The following is a 16,084-nucleotide window of genomic DNA, read 5'->3' as shown; positions in this document are numbered from 1 at the left end:
TAAACTTTGAAATCTTGAAAACAAAATCACTTGATCTTAATCGAGAGTTTTCTTAAATGATTTCGATCATTTAAGATGTAATTAACTATAGGGGCTTGCCTCTATAGGGAACCAGGAACCCAGATAAAATAAACCCTGTCTAATTTTTATATTAGATAGGGGAACTTGTTGGCCTTTTTATAAAATATTTCGCAGATCAAAACGGATGTCACAAATTGTTTAGTCTAGATGATTGAATCCCTATTACAAGTGATATATTTATTCTTCGGGATAAGTGTATTGCTTGTAGTATTGTATTAAATCATCTAAGCTATTTAAAATGTGAGACTCGTTTGGTCTCACTTATTTTAAAAATTAAAAAGTTACTTCTTTAAAAAGGTTATATTTATATTTAAATTATTTCTAAAATCACAAAATCATCACCTTTCCAAACTACGAAAGTTGAACAATAAAACGGCCGACAACGTGTCATTAGAATTTGCTCAAATATAAAAAAAATTAATTTGTATGACTTTCAAACCTACTTCAATAAACTTATGGCTTTCTAGAAAAATCTGATGAACTTCCAAATCACAATATTAAAGAAATGATGTATTTGGGAATAATGAACCCCTTTTAATGATGATTAGGACAAATACAGAAAAACAAATTAACATCCGATATTATCTAATGTATATTCTGATGGATAATTTTAGATATGAAACAACATAAAATCTAAATCTAAAATTGAAACAATAATTGAATCTACAAACTACAAGCAACTATTAAATCTTATTCAAAATAATTTAGTGATACACCATCTATTTATGATTCAACCATTAGATGATATGTAGTTGATGCATTCCCCAAACATACAATATGTATGTTATTTTGTAGCATTATGTGTTGAGCAATTGAGCTCATTCAAAGGTCTTGGCAGTTTTTATGAAGGTTTATGATTTAATTTGCCTATCCTTCACACAAACTTTGTATTACATGTATTCATTGGCGTACCATAGCAATAAAATTGGGCTTGCCTCTATAGAGAACCAGGAACCCAGATAAGTGGAGAATATTATTACAACATAAACTTTTCGCAAGCATATTATTATTTTGATAGTCAGCGCGAACCTAAAGCATTCATACATGCCTCGCCCCACATTAGTGACAATCGATTTAATAAAGCAGCTATAAGTCAATGCACGTTCCTCTAGTTTTAATGTTGTTCCTACAATTCAACTTTAAGCAATTCACTAAGTGTTTCTACTTTTGTTGTCAAGATTTCTACTGGTAGCATCTAAAAGTGTCGCAGACATTTGACAAAATAGAGATGTCATCAGCATTCAAGGGATTCAATGATGTAGATAAAAAAAAAGACATTCAATGGCAACCAAAGGAATGCTTTATAGGCCCTTCAACCTTTCTGAAGAAATTCTACCACTACAACTCTCCGAATAAGAGCTCTTCCCATCTTTGTATGAAATAATGCAATATTGTCAGCAAATTGATTCAAATAGACTCAAATTCTCATAAGCCAAACAATAAACCAGACCCATTTCTATGTGTATGGCTTCCCAGAAAAGTAACTAATCCTATATGTTATTCAACATAAGCATGTTTAGCACTGCAAGCCCACAAACTCCAACAATTAAAACAAAATGTGCCTCGATGTTTAGGAATTCCGCTTAATTATACTTAGGAGATCTTATAATCTCCACCAAGAATTTATTGTCCTCATCAGTAGACTTAAATAACACATAATCATTCACCTAAAAAATAAATATCCATAGATTGTCTATTATTGGGTTTTAACAAACATTCAAAGGAAAGTAAATATTATTGCCAAATTCAAATGAGAAATTACAACAAAACAATGTGAAAATCTCAAATTGCAACAAAATAATACACAACACTAGAACTAGGGTGGAGATGGTGTCGGCTAGAGGTTTGGACCTACGGGGCGGAGAAAAGGGAGTCAGATGGCAAGCTGGAAGGGGCAGCAGTAATGAGGAGGGTGGCGGCAGCGAACAGGGAAAACAGAGATGGGAGGGTGGTCCCGGGATGCGGCAACAAGCTGGAAGGGGTGGACTAGTCGGCAGGCAGTGGGACTGATGTGGTTGTTTTCCTAAGGCGGCAACAAGAGGCAAGGTGAAGGGAGAACGATGTAGGAGAGAGTGAGGGAAGGGTAGAAGAGGATACACACCAACTCATAATTGAGATACAATCGGAACACCACTCAAAACCCTTGACGATAGCCCTAAAAGGGAGAATGCAACGTCGACAGTTGTCCCGATAAAAATCACATAAAAAACTAACCTTAAACACCAACAAAAATAAATAAATAGTCCTCGATAACTATGAGTGGGTTCCACTTCAATTGGGCTGCACTTCCAACCCCTCAGAAACGTGGATGGAAGCGGTCCCAGTGCGTCCTTGGCGCCTCGTGCCCCAGACACCCGCATCAATCTCCCAGGGTTGGGGGAGCCTTAATCTCATTCGTCGAAGCTTCTGTCTCATCATAATATGGATTCAAGTCGGCCACGTGGAAGGTAGCGGAAATGTTGTACTCCCGGTAAGTTAATACTTCTGGCTTTTTCATTCAGTTTCTTGGGGATCCTTAAAGGTCCATCTACTTTGGGTTTGAGTTTCCCAAAAGATCCCAAAGGAAACCTCTTTTTCTTCAATCTAATCCACACTAGATCTCCATCCAGAAAATTCACATTTTTCTTGGTTTTATTAGCTTGCTCTTGATACTTATGATTGTGTTTGATTATCTCATTCCCAAACTCCTCATGTAACCTCTGAATCTCCTGCACTTTAACCTCAACATCCAAACTAACCTCTGTATTAAGAAGTGGTACCAATTCAAGTGGGGTAAGTGGGTTTCGCTTATACACAGGAACATTTTCTTTGAATCTACGCAACATAGCCCATAACCGCTCGTTCATAAGGCGATGGTATTGTGCCAAAGATGCTAGACATCAAAGGAAAATAGGAGTTGGTTGGAATTTCTAGAAGGGTGAGTCTCAATTCTAGTTTTCTAAGATGGTCCATAGGAATCTCTAGAGCTAGAACCTAGGCTCTAAGGAGGAGAAGAAAAGACCTCACAAAAATGAGGTCAACACTCACGGACCTATTGTAAGCAAATTCAACTTGGGCTAGAATCAGATTTATTATTTGATATTCTTCCCTGTAAAACACTTTAGGAGATTCTCGAAACTTTTGTTCACCGCCTCAATTTAACTATTTGATTGTGAGTGAGCTCCTGAGTTAAACTAAAGCTTAGTACCAAGTATCCCCATAAAGTCTTTCAAAATTGGCTCAGGCCCAGTCAAAAGTAATGGTCCTAGGTTTCCCATGTAATGTCACTACCTCCCGCAAAAATAAGTCGACTACATCACTATATGTGATGCATCCAATATTCTGTGGCAAGATACAAAATGAGTCATCTTAGAAAACTTGTCAACTATTATCATCATCAAAACCCTATTCAGCTATGTCCTAAGAAGACTCGCAACAAAATCAATACAAACATCCAATCATGGAGCCTCTGGTACTGGTAATAGCGTGTATAGTCTTGTATTCCGCTCCTTGGTTTTTATCACATGACAAACTCTACACTGCCTGACATACCTCTCTACACCCCCATCAATCTAGGTTAGAAAAAGTATTCTCTAATGAGTGCGAGGGTCTTGTCTCTGCCAAAATGACTTGCTAATCCCCCATTGTGACTCTATTATATGATGGATTCTCTCAATGAACATCTAAGAACACAACCTCTTTTGATGGAACGGATAGCCCTCAAATCAATGGTACTGTCTTGTTGGCCTCTCCTGACATTGATCCCTAAACTCCCCGAAGTTCTCATCTGTCTCTTATAGCTCCTTCATCGCCTCAAATCCCACAACTTTGGATTCAATGGAGGTGATCTATAAGTGGCGATGGCTCAAAACATCAACTACTTGATTCCAACTCCCAGCCTTGTGCTCGAGAACAAACTGAAATGAAGCCAAGAACTCAACCAATGGAGCATGTTTGTCCATCAGCTTGCTCGACTATTCAAAACCTCAGAGCCTCATGATCTTTGAATATAATAAACTTGTTAGTCAATAAGTAGTGACTCCAAAGATTAAGAGCTCTCGCAATAGTTTAGAAATCCTTATAATATGTCGAATACTTCCTCCTAGAGTCACTCAACTTCTCACTGAATAAGGCTATGGGTGCTCTCCTGGCTCAATATTGTTGTAATCCCCACATTAGATGTGTCACATTCCACCTCAAACAACTGATTTAATATGGTAGAGCTAACAATGGGGTTGAGTCGCCTTCTTCTTCAAAACATCAAAGTTGAACTAAGTTAGCTCTATCCACCGAAATTTCTCTCCTTTCAAGAGCTTTATCATAGGAGTTGTCATGGTCTTAAAGCTCCTCGTGAATCTCCTATAAAAGGATACCAACCCTAAAAACTATCTCAGCTTTATAGGACTATGGTGGTGGCCAACTCACAATAGCCTCTATTTTCATAGAATCCACCTGAATGTCTGTACCAGATACAATATAACTCAAAAGACGTACATATGCTGCCATGAAGCTTCTTCGACCGAAGAATCCCAAAGACCCTCCTCTAATGTTACAAGTGTTCCTCCACATATCTGTTGTAGACTGATATGTCATCAAAGTACACAACCTCAAACACATGATTCATCAGCCTCGTAAAAGTGTTGGTGCATTGTACATTCCAAAGGGCATGACTGTCCACTCATGCAAAATATCTTTAGCCTTTTAAGCAGTCTTCCATTTCCCTCCTGGTCTCATCCTGATCTGTGATAATATCTACTGCACATGTCAATCTTGAAAAAGATGATAGCTCCATGCAACTCACCCAGTAAATTATCTCGGCGAGGTATAGGAAATATGTATTAATGGTGATCTTATTGATAGCTTGACTTTCAAAAAACATCCTCTATGAACCATCCTTCTTAGAAACCATCGAAGTATGAACATCACATAGACTGGTGCCCTCCCTTCCCAACCATCTAACAACAAGATCATGCACCTACTGTTGCAACTCCTCATACTCAGCTGGTCTCAATTTGCAAGCAGACAAGTCTATAGCATATAGAATGTCTCTAAGTGGTGATAGTCCCTCGGGTAAGCTTATATCAGTCATCACATCCTAAAAGTGGGCTAGCAAAAGTTGTATCATCTCTATTAGCTTTAGTCCCCTCCTTAAACCCCTCTAGGATGACTAAGGTCATTGCCACTAGGGCCTCCCGAGCCGACTGTAGAAAGGTGGAATGTGGGATCATGATCTCTACAACGTGAGTGACAGCTCCTCAGAATCCCTGATGGGTAAAACAATTATGTGTCTCACCTCCTTCGTGAAGGAGTAGGTGTTCTGGAACCCATCATGTTAATTCCTGCGAATGAATTGTCACAGTCTCCCCAGCATAATGTGACAGGCAAGATGAGCACAACACTACACCACACCTGATCCTATAGTTAGTCTCCAATAAAGAGCTCTACCAAATATTGTTTAGCCACGTGTATCTCATTCATTTTCTTCAATCAGGTCAGAGAATAGGGTTATGAATGCTTCTGAGTAGCCAAATCCAACTTGTTCACCATAAAAGTAGATCACATTCTCTCAACTCCTTATGCCAATAATAAGGCCGCATACTTTCCTACTCACAATACACCTGGTGTGATAGATGTCATGTCTCAAACAATAGTGATCCTTTGTTAGTTACGCCTGCAAAGCCCTCCTCACAAACAACATCTCACCATCATCTCCATGGAGCATATACTCCTCACCCTGCTCTTCTACTACACCCTCCCTCACTTCCTCCACTGCACCCTGCTCGGTAAAGGAAACAACTTTACTAGTAGGGCAAATGGAAGTGATGTGTCCATATCCATGACACTTGAAGCACTTCCTGGCTAGACTTATGTTGGGTGTGCCACTCTTCTAAAGCTTTTTCCCGCTTTGATTAGCTTTGTCATTCCCCTGATCAGTTTTCACACATCCACCAAAAGTGCTCATGCTAATATCTCCACTTGTAGCTGGTGGTCTAAATGGAGGTGGGTGTATGCTTTGTTTATGCTCTCTCCACCTTCAGTACCAGTGTTTGAACATCACCCAATGACCAATAAGGTTGTAATTGGACAATATTGTTGATGGTTAGCTTAATACCTCCCAAATAACTGGCTATAATTTGTTCCTCTGGCTCTTTCAGCTCACATTTCATCATTAGCTGCTCAAATTTTGTTGTGAACTCCTCCATTAAAAACTCTCTTTGTTGTAGGTGGTGGAGCTTCAAGAATATGTCCTGACAATAGTGTGAGGGATACATAATTCCTTTGCATCTCCTTCATCTTCTCCAAGTAGTGATCTTATTCCTACTTTCTCTCTGCCTCACTCTCTTCAAATTATCCCATCACAAAGAGGCACTCTTCTTCAGTTTTATAGCAACAAGCTTCACACTCCTATCAGTTGACACCTCCTTATACTCAAATATCCTCTCAACAATCTAAAACCATAATAAAATCATCAGAATTCATTCTCCCATCGAAATCTAGCAAGTATACTTTTACTCCTATGTCTTCATGTCCTACAAAAGTCACCTCATCCCTCAGCCTCCGTTGATACTGAATCTCAAAGTGTCATGACTTATCCTCTTCTTCACTGGAATCGTCCCTATGGAAGGGGTTCAGATTTTTCTTACTCGCTCCTCTTCGAATCTCGCTAACACGATCTAAGATGATCTCTCCATGGGTCCCTCTCTCAATTTTAGCAGGCCTTTGTTGAAGTCGTCGGATTTCCTATTGCATCTCTTCCATGATAAGTTCCTAAAAAGCTTTCCGACCTTGTCTATGGGGGGGTCGATTTAGGGTGGGGAAGATTTTCTATTTGGTTAGGTATTAATGGATTTTGGTAACCCTAGAATGGAACTAGGATTAGGCTGGCTCTGATACAAAATGATATTGAAATTTAGCAAACATTCAATAAAAAGAGATATTATTACTGAAATTAAATTAGAAATTACAACAAAACAATGCGGAAATCTGAAATTACAACAAAACAACACACAACACTAGAACTAGGATGGATCTAGGGTGAAGATGGGGTCGTCTAAAGGTTTGGGCCTCCGAGGTGGTGGCAATGGGGCGTTGAAAGGGGCGGCAGTAACGGGAAGCTGGAGGCAGCAACGGCAAGGCGGTGAGCAGCAAAGAGAGCGATGGAAGGGTGGTTGCGGCAGGTGGCAGCAAGCTGAAAGGTGTGGACTAGGTGGAAGGCAGCGGGGCTGAGGAAAAATAGCAATTTGGTTGTTTTCCTGGTGCGGTGATGAGAGGCTGTGATGAGGGTGAAGGGGAACAATGTAGAAGAGATCGAGGGAAAGGTAGGAGAGGAAACACAACACCTCAAGACCGAAAAAAAGTCGGACCACCATTCGAAACCCCTTGGATAAAACCCTAGAATGGAGAAGGAGAAGAAGATGCCAATGACTGTCCTGATACAGACCACAGCAAGAAACTAACCCTAGACACCAACGAAAATAAATAAATAGTCCTAGGTAATTAGGAGTGGGTCCCACTCCAATTGGGCTGCAATTCCACGCATTAGAGGTCTGGCTTGGACCGAACCAGTCCAAGTGCGCCCTAGGCGCCCACACCCCGCGCCCCAGACGACTGTGTCATTGTCGCTATAAATTGAGAGGTGGCTTCCGCTTATGACATCTTAAATGGGTTTAAATGGTGGCTACCAAGATGTGGCACTTGGTTTGCATCTTCTAATTGGCATATTAATCAGATAATATTTATCATTGCCCAAAATCTCATCACCAAGATGTTGTTTGCTTTGGTCTATTAGGCCCCATAGGTTTATCCTATTGGTGCCACTTCTCAAATTCACTCATTGTAAGAGTGTTCCAATATGAGATTGTTTAACCGTGGAATTCCTAACAAAACAGCATCAATAACAACAAAAGGCACCTCAATATTTAAATTTTCTAATTCACCAAACTTAAAAATCTTGAGATCTTACAATGGTAACATCAAATGATCTTAAATCACTAAATTAGCAAACTAAACAATAATAAATGTAACATGGAACTTTCCGAAGTAATTGTAACACTAGTATTAGAAAGGAAGAAATACGAATAATGAAATTGTACATTGTGACTGAATTGTACTAAGCATGTTGATTACATCCCAAAAGGCCATGAAAAATTATGGACACTAAAAAAATATATATGTAATGGTGAGGAGATAAATGAATCGTCCCCATTTAAATGCAGTTGTGCATGGACATGTACAATCAACTCCAGATTTCAGATTTTAAAAGTTGTATAACAAAGATCAAAATCATTGAAATAATAAAGCTGCCTGTAAAGCTGCTTCGTGTGTTGCAGCCCTCTGACTAAAGATGTCCAAAATGAGGGAAGTCCTATCACAAACACGTGTTTCTCCGCCAAAAGCCTTTTCCAAGTTACGCAATTGCCTGTAATAATATAATTAAAACTGTTACCCCACAGAAAAATTGATAGTACTTAAAATATGTCAAAACCTTCCAATCACTCCTACGAATAGATCCCAGAAAGTATGATTCAGCTTGAAATCCTTAAATAAAATGTCTGATGAGCAACAAAATATTCCATCCTGATGCATAGCACCATTTCATTGTGCACTAATAGAAGCACAATGACAACAAATAAAATACCAGCACCATTTGAAAAAATCTCCATCAATTAAATGAATAAACATCTGACAATATACTGTAATATAGTTTTACCTACAGATTATTTCTGTTTGAGAGGATCTCAAGAATGATTCAATTTTGAGGCGTGAATCATGAGTATTCATCTCAAAGTAGGGAGACTAGAGTGCGGGGAATGTCTAACCAATTTTATTGTTCCAAACATCAAACTGGTAAAGAAGCATTCGAGCAGATTTAGGCACAAAAGTTTAGATGCAGGTCAAAGTCATGGGCATTAGTTCGATCAAAACAAGTTGAAGTAGCTGGAAAGACGCACATAATGGAAAGAAAATTTCATTATATCCACGGTGCTTTGAAGAATGTTCAACTTTTAAGACTCCAAATTTAGCAAGCAAAGAGAAGAAAATTGAGGGCCAACTTTTCATTCTTCTGAAAGTGGAAAAGCATTAAATTTAGGTTTATATTGGAGCTAGAATCCTATATATTTAAAAGATGGGAATTTTCTAGCTGAAGATAAGTATGCAAAATGGAGAATAATCAGACGCTTATCATAAAATGAATTGCAGATGTTGCAGTTTGCATAAGAGATCAGCAGTGCGCCTCATCACAATTTAAGTTCAAGGCTTGAATGGGAAAAGCAAACATAAATTGCTCATAGGTAAGATCATGTATCAGTCAGAACCTAGATATAATTAAGACTGCAAGTTCATAAACAAGAGGTTGATTTAGGATCAAATTTGTTTTTCAGCCAATATTCAAGCAGCTTGGATCATATCAAAAGAGGTTGAAAAGACCATGCACATGTGGATGCATGTGTGATTGTTTCTACATAATAAATCAGTACAACTGCAAAATAAATTGTCAATTTATACATGTGGCTGGGATATCTTTATTTCATTAGCAATCGGGCAACTCATGGAAAACCATAATTTAACACGATACATGAATGAACTATTTAGTTAGGATAGAATTATGCTTTACATGAACAACTACCAAGCTATCACTATTTGTTTTCAATCCCAGAAGCTCATGTTTTTTATTCAATAGAAGATAAAACTACCATCCACAACATGTCAATTATGCATTGTATTTGTTCAAATTGAAACTATGTTCATTCTGAAAGCACCATATAACATAAAATTCATAAGTCAGTCAAGACTTGTTGGGCCAAGATAAAATCATTTCCAGGAAGCGGGAGGTGATGATGGAGATTAACCATCATGCCTTAAACTAGCCTGTTCAACTAAGAAAGAGAATGACGAGTGCAGTCAAGTAGAAAATTTGTAAAAGTCTCATCAATTTACAATTTTCGTGCTCTTCAATTTGAAAGGCAAAAATATGGCAATGGTAGTTGATTTTCACAGCCCGGAGGAATCTGCTACTAAAGAGAAAGAAGAACATTAATGTGAGCTTCACGTATATATAGCACTGGAGCAAACTTTAGTAATTCTAGAAATTTTGTATAAGAAGCAAGGCCTCTTTATGTATCATTGTATAATACACCAAAACCAAAAAGAGCTATGATAATTGCATGGTAATATAAACAAAGTAGGTGTAGATAGATGCCTACCCAGCAGACAATTCATCATCAAAAATCACTGTTTCAACATCAAGGGCATGAACTGCACTCTTGATTTCAGCAACCTTTCCAGATCCAATATATGTCTTAGGATTTGGAGCCGCAAGCCTAAATAAAGAGTACAAGGTATCAGTAGAAAAGCTTTAGACAAAATTAGTTGTGAAGCAGATTCAACTATCAGTTTGCGTATTAAATGTATGAGAGAAATCATAATCATTCTCAATGAATGATCCACGAAATTTAGCTTGGACACTTTTTCATCGTGATTAAAGATCATATAAAAGGAATATCAAATAAATTCAGTGCCAAGAAAACCACTATCTCTCTTAGCCATTCTTGTTCGTTTCAATTATTGTCTTATATGGGAATAATAAAGAACTCAATACACCAACTTCAAGCTTCAAGATTGTTGCAAGGATCCTTCTTTGTAAAATACTTAGTTAAGGCTTCGTTTGAGAGAACTTTATTTTTCAAAAAAGGTCCTTTTAAAAGCTGCTTCACCATAAACAGTGATATAAAGTTCCAACTATTAAAAGTGATAACCCATTTGAATAGAAATTTTTTATACGTTATTAATCGTAACTTTCCAAACACAAAAGATTAAAATATCCCTCGTTTGTTATCATATGTGCTGCAGCCTCCCCACCATCTCAAAAATCCCCACTCAAATCCTTCTCATCATCTAATGCATCATCTCCTCCTCAATCCTCACATTCACATCCACCACAAGCCTCGTCATTGATGCCTTCATTTTGAGCAATTCAGACGTGACCCACTTGCCGTCAACGGCTCCTTCATTTTCCTCCCAACAACAATGAAGAAATCCCTATTTGTATCTGCCCCTTCCTCCAACCACAAAGCCCTAATCACCCAGTTTCTCCTTCAAGATCTTTATCCCTATTTTTGTCAAGCTCGTCAATCCCTCTCTGCCTCCTCGCCTTCCCTACCCCAATCCTTAGCCTCTGTTGCTCTACAATAAATATTGATGGTCATTGACGAAACCCAGATCTCCTAATATGTTATAGTGTTAGTTTGGTTTTGAAGCTCTAATATTTTTGTTTCCTCCAACTTTACCTGGTTTGGTTTTGAAGTTTTGATATTTTCCTCAAGTTGTTGGGGGGGCGGTCGTGGCTGACAGAGTCATAGAGAGAACGATCATAGACAGAGTCATCAGAGTCATCGAGATGAAAGGGGAGGTCAGTCCAACGATCAACAATTATGTTGCCGAAGCTTGAGCTACGGAGGTAGATCGGTGACAACAATGAGATTACCACAGAGAATGGAAATTGTGTAAGGCTATTTTAGACAAATTTATCTGCAAATAGAACTTTGTGTAAGGCTATTTTAGACAAATTTATCTGCAAACAATAGAACAGAGTGGTACGATGGGCAGACACAATAGAGATGTTGCGATTTGAAAATGGCAAAAAAGATGGTGCTTCGTTTGAAGAACTTCCGGAGACGCTATTGTACCAAACAGAGGTAATTTGATTTGTCAGCGTTCTCTAGATTGGAATGGAACTGTATCGAGGCGTCAAATAAGGCCAAAGCCTTTATTGTATATGGATGTTTGTATTGCAACAACTAAACATATACAAAGAAAAAGAAAATGATTCTACTTGTTAGCTTTTTTTATGTTCATCATTCTTTACATAGTTTCAGAGGGTGATACTTTGATCAATGCAAAAAATTCAAATTAATCTGTTATCAATCAGCAAGTTTACACAAGCATTAAGATGCAATGTAACTTTTAATTCTAATTTTTTGTCAAACGTGTGATGTGCATGGGAAGAAGAAGATTGGCCCAAATAAGCAATATAACAGACTATACTATCCCAAACTAGGCTATCCCAAACTAGGCTAAAATCCACATATAACGCACAACATCAGTCATATATCCAGTCTTTGGCGCAACTAGTAGAGCACCGTTTATCGGCTCCATTCAACATTATCAAAGAATGTCTCTGAAATATTTCTTCTCCTCAGCGTGTTTTTTATGCTTGCCCCTTGAACAATAAATATTATAAGGTGTGAAGGCCGAAAAAATTATCTAACTAGAAGACTTGCTCCATGGGAAAATCACGTTTGGAGTTGTATGTTATATGTTGAAGCCAATAAATCCCAACTAATGCTATAAAATTTGCCTTTATTTGGTAGCTCGCGATCAAATTTGGGAAGTTGCCGCTATTCATTAAGCCATAGACACCCACCACAACACAAAATTGTGTAGCTCTTAGTTAGAGTTAAGTGCACCGAATATCTACTATCTCATAGAGTAATATTGATGATTGTCGTTATCTAACAACTCATAATAAAGATTAAAAAAAATTGAAACTCAAAATCATTCAAAGTTTGGTCAAATTTTGAATAAACTGAAAATCAACTCAATTCAATTTTGAGATGTAGCCTTGAACAGACTTGATTGGATATTTAACCAGAAATAAGACTTTCAATATTGCATATTGTGTATGATACAAAATATGTATAACTTATATTACATTATTTACATAATTAATTATGTATTGATTTTAATTCAACTCAAAATCAATATTTAGCTAACTTGAAATCAAGTTATTTTGCATAAAATAAATTTTTAAAAGAGCTTGAGTTGAGTTGGAAACTTGGAATCAAAATGTTTAGCTCAAGTTGCGCCAAATTTGCATAAATTTCACTTGACATTATCTCTACTCTCAATGAGGCTTGGATGCTAATTGCTATCCAACAGTATTTGTCATTATCCAATAACTAAAAGTTAAAGCATGGAAGCTTGTTACTATCCAATATGCAACAACAGCTGAGTTGTGTCATTGCATGGTAAGGTCAGCAACCAGATCATTTAAACCATTTTTCAAAAAACTTCTAGCAACCAATTGGCCCTAACCAAATAAGTTTGCCTATATTCGTTGATGGCATATCATTCTAAGAGCTCATCCGATTGCTTGCAAATAAAAAGCATGATATTTTCATTTCCAATCAAATCATTCATACAAATTAAATCATCATAAATAAAGGATTTACGATGTATTTTAAAAAATCAATAATAATTTCTAATTATATTCAATCAAATGATATAATCTAATAATTCACAATTTCACAAAACATGTTTTCTAACTTCAGCCAATCGAATAAATCAACAATTAATTAAGTAAAATTTTTCATTAATACACAAATCAAACTTATCCTAATGTAATGCCACAAAGCAAATAAATTTGAATTTGCAAATTCCTATATTAATAGATTACATAGTTTTAATTATAATTTTCTTTAAGAATGATTAAACTAAATAGTGCACCAAAGATATATCTAAAGTGGTATTTTAATCGGATATCCAAAGAAGGGTTCTAAAGTTACTAATATGGAAATTTATTGGACCATAAAAATTAAAACATATTTTAATAAATAGATAATAATTGGCATAGGATCATCAATTTTGCAAATATTTTATAATGGGAATAGATATAGATAGTCCTCATTAGTTATCCTATGAAAGCAATTGAAATTGAAGAGCATCCATCATTAACTAAAAAGACCTACTTTTTAAAGGGAAAGGGATAAGATGGTGAATAAAGAACAGATAAATAATCACAGGGATGTAAATTGTAAACCTAAAAAAGAAAAATGATAAAGTCAATTAACTAGTTAGAAAAAAAAAAGAGTACCATCTTACTTTTGATGTGTCGTACCCACAACCAAAAGACCAGCAGTATCTGCTAATTTTGCAAGCTCCTTAAGTGATTCATTAATCCCAAAGTTATCAGCTTCAGTACCTTTAGATTCAACACCAACTAAGTATGCTTTTTCCTCAAACACCTGAAAGAAATAACAACATGTTTGGTACAGCATGAGGTCTAAAACATTTATTTGAGAGAACATTGCTAATACACAACTTCTGCTACAAAAAATAAAACTCCTCAAGGATTTACTAAATTCTTTTCTATATGTTTCATGTAAAATAGCATACAAAATTTATAAAGCAATCTAATTGGATACCGAAGAAAGCAAGTTTTGATTAGGTTTAATGTTATGATCACAAAAAAGAGGAGAAAAATCAATCTATGAAAAAACAACTGGCATCAATAAGGCATTGCACCGAGATTGTTGAATGCACCTAAGCACCTGGTTCAAAGGATTATGCCCAAGTTTGCTTTACTTTCTTATTTCCTGCCAAGGTTAAAGGAGATTCTTGACGTTCTGCTTACCTAATCTGCCACTCAGAGTTGATCTCCTCCGAATTTGACTGGCAATCATCTAAAATCTTTTCAACAAGAGGGAATCATCTCTAACTTAATTCACACATATCCCATCCCAAAATGAAATTGCAACGCTACCATTAGGGAAAGAAGATACACTCCCATCTAGCAAAACCCGAAGAGACAAAGGAAAGAAATCATTTCATGGACTAGTTTTGTTCACAAAGTTCGTCAGGGTACGTCGGATTCTCCATTGTACAATTCTATGATAATAGTGATCACACGCCCTCTGACTACTTTAGAAGAAAAAACAGATTAAATTCGAGAAAAAAAGTACGAATTTCCCACCTCTCTGCCGTTATTCATCTTGAATCTATCGTAGTTGTTGGCCTCCGAATCACCACCTTTCTTCTTTTTCTTACCAAAATACTCTCCATTAGATTCTAAAGCCTCCATCCTCCCTTCCAGTACCTCCCCATCCAATTTCCTCTCCAAATCTGGTAATCCATCAACTTCCCCCACATTCACGGCATTCTCGGTTTCAATTTCCACCTCCATGACTTCATTTAGGCTTCCAACTCTCCAGGGCATCGCCAAAGGAAATGCTCCAGCCTGTGGCAACTTGACCCCAGTGAAGGAGTGGATGGAGTAGGGTTTTGCTGGTCGATGAAGAATGAAAGGAGGGGTCTTTGTTGGGTAAATCGCAGAAAACAAAGGGCAAGCTCCGTTCATGTTGATGCTTCAAAAGCTTGCTTTTCTTTTCAGATTCACTGAATATTGCAACTGTGGGAAAGAAGAGGGCACCTTCTCGCCGCCTGCTTCGCCAAGCTGCCGCAGTGAAGACGAGGAAACCGCCTGTAGCCTCCTGATGAAGAGATACGATAATACAAAGAATAAATGTGATTTTTTTCTTTTTACCAAAAATCATTCATTTTTTTTCCGAAGGTATCAAAATGTATTATTGAGTGAAGTTGATTTGAATGAAAAAGTATAGCTCCACCTTAGCTCTGACATTGTTTTTATGAGCCCAGTGCTATAATGATATGATATTCCTAACTATAATATACGTTTAGGGCCCGTTTGGGGCAGCTTAAATGTGCGGCGGTATTTTTAAAAACGCCGCCCTAGTGTTTGGATATCGCGTTTTACAGAGATTTTTGGAAATAACTTTTTTATATTATATTACATGCGGGGCTCCATTTTTTACGCTGCTACCCTCCTACAGCCGACCTTCCTTCAAACATTTGGCGTCGATCTCGCCTCCGTCGCTCCGCAGGTAACAAAACTCTTTCCTCGCTTGGCTCCTCCCTCCTTTCCCCCATTTCGCCGAGAGATCTAAGATTTTGGCAAGAAATTTCACTTGATCCATCTGTTTGGAAGTGTTTAGTGGCTAAAACCTAAATATGTTCTAAATATGCAAGTAGCGTTGGTAAAAATATAGATTCACTGTTTTTTTGATATGTTTGAAGCATCTAGAGAATTTTCTTCTTCATTCCTCATCCCAACCTTTCTTCGAACAGTGTATATTTGTATTAACCGAAAAAAAAAATTTCGTGTTTTGTTCATATGGTCTCCATGCTATTCAAAGTTACTGATTCTTTTAGGGTATTTGTTGAGGCT

General features: G+C 37.2%; 1 protein-coding gene across 2 annotated transcripts in view; it reads right to left on the bottom strand.

Moving 5' to 3' along the window:
* The window catches only part of LOC110020492 (GTPase HflX), a 61,927-nt gene extending 46,564 nt beyond the window's left edge, over positions 1-15,363 (bottom strand). The window contains exons 1-4 of one of the 2 annotated variants that reach the window (XM_020718615.1): positions 14,813-15,363; positions 13,942-14,084; positions 10,266-10,382; positions 8,365-8,479 (exon numbers count right to left, since the gene is read on the bottom strand). In XM_020718615.1, the coding sequence (XP_020574274.1) occupies positions 8,365-8,479; positions 10,266-10,382; positions 13,942-14,084; positions 14,813-15,196 (759 nt within the window). In that variant the 5' untranslated portion in view covers positions 15,197-15,363. The remainder of the gene's footprint in view (positions 1-8,364; positions 8,480-10,265; positions 10,383-13,941; positions 14,085-14,812) is intronic. The other variant, XM_020718614.1, reaches the window with a different exon arrangement.
* Positions 15,364-16,084: the final 721 nt, after the last annotated feature.

Source organism: Phalaenopsis equestris, unplaced genomic scaffold (assembly GCF_001263595.1).
Source record: "Phalaenopsis equestris unplaced genomic scaffold, ASM126359v1 Scaffold000098, whole genome shotgun sequence".
Classification (NCBI taxonomy): Eukaryota; Viridiplantae; Streptophyta; class Magnoliopsida; order Asparagales; family Orchidaceae; genus Phalaenopsis; species Phalaenopsis equestris.
The sequence above is the reverse complement of the archived record's forward strand: the minus strand, read 5'-3'. Positions and strand labels throughout refer to the sequence as shown.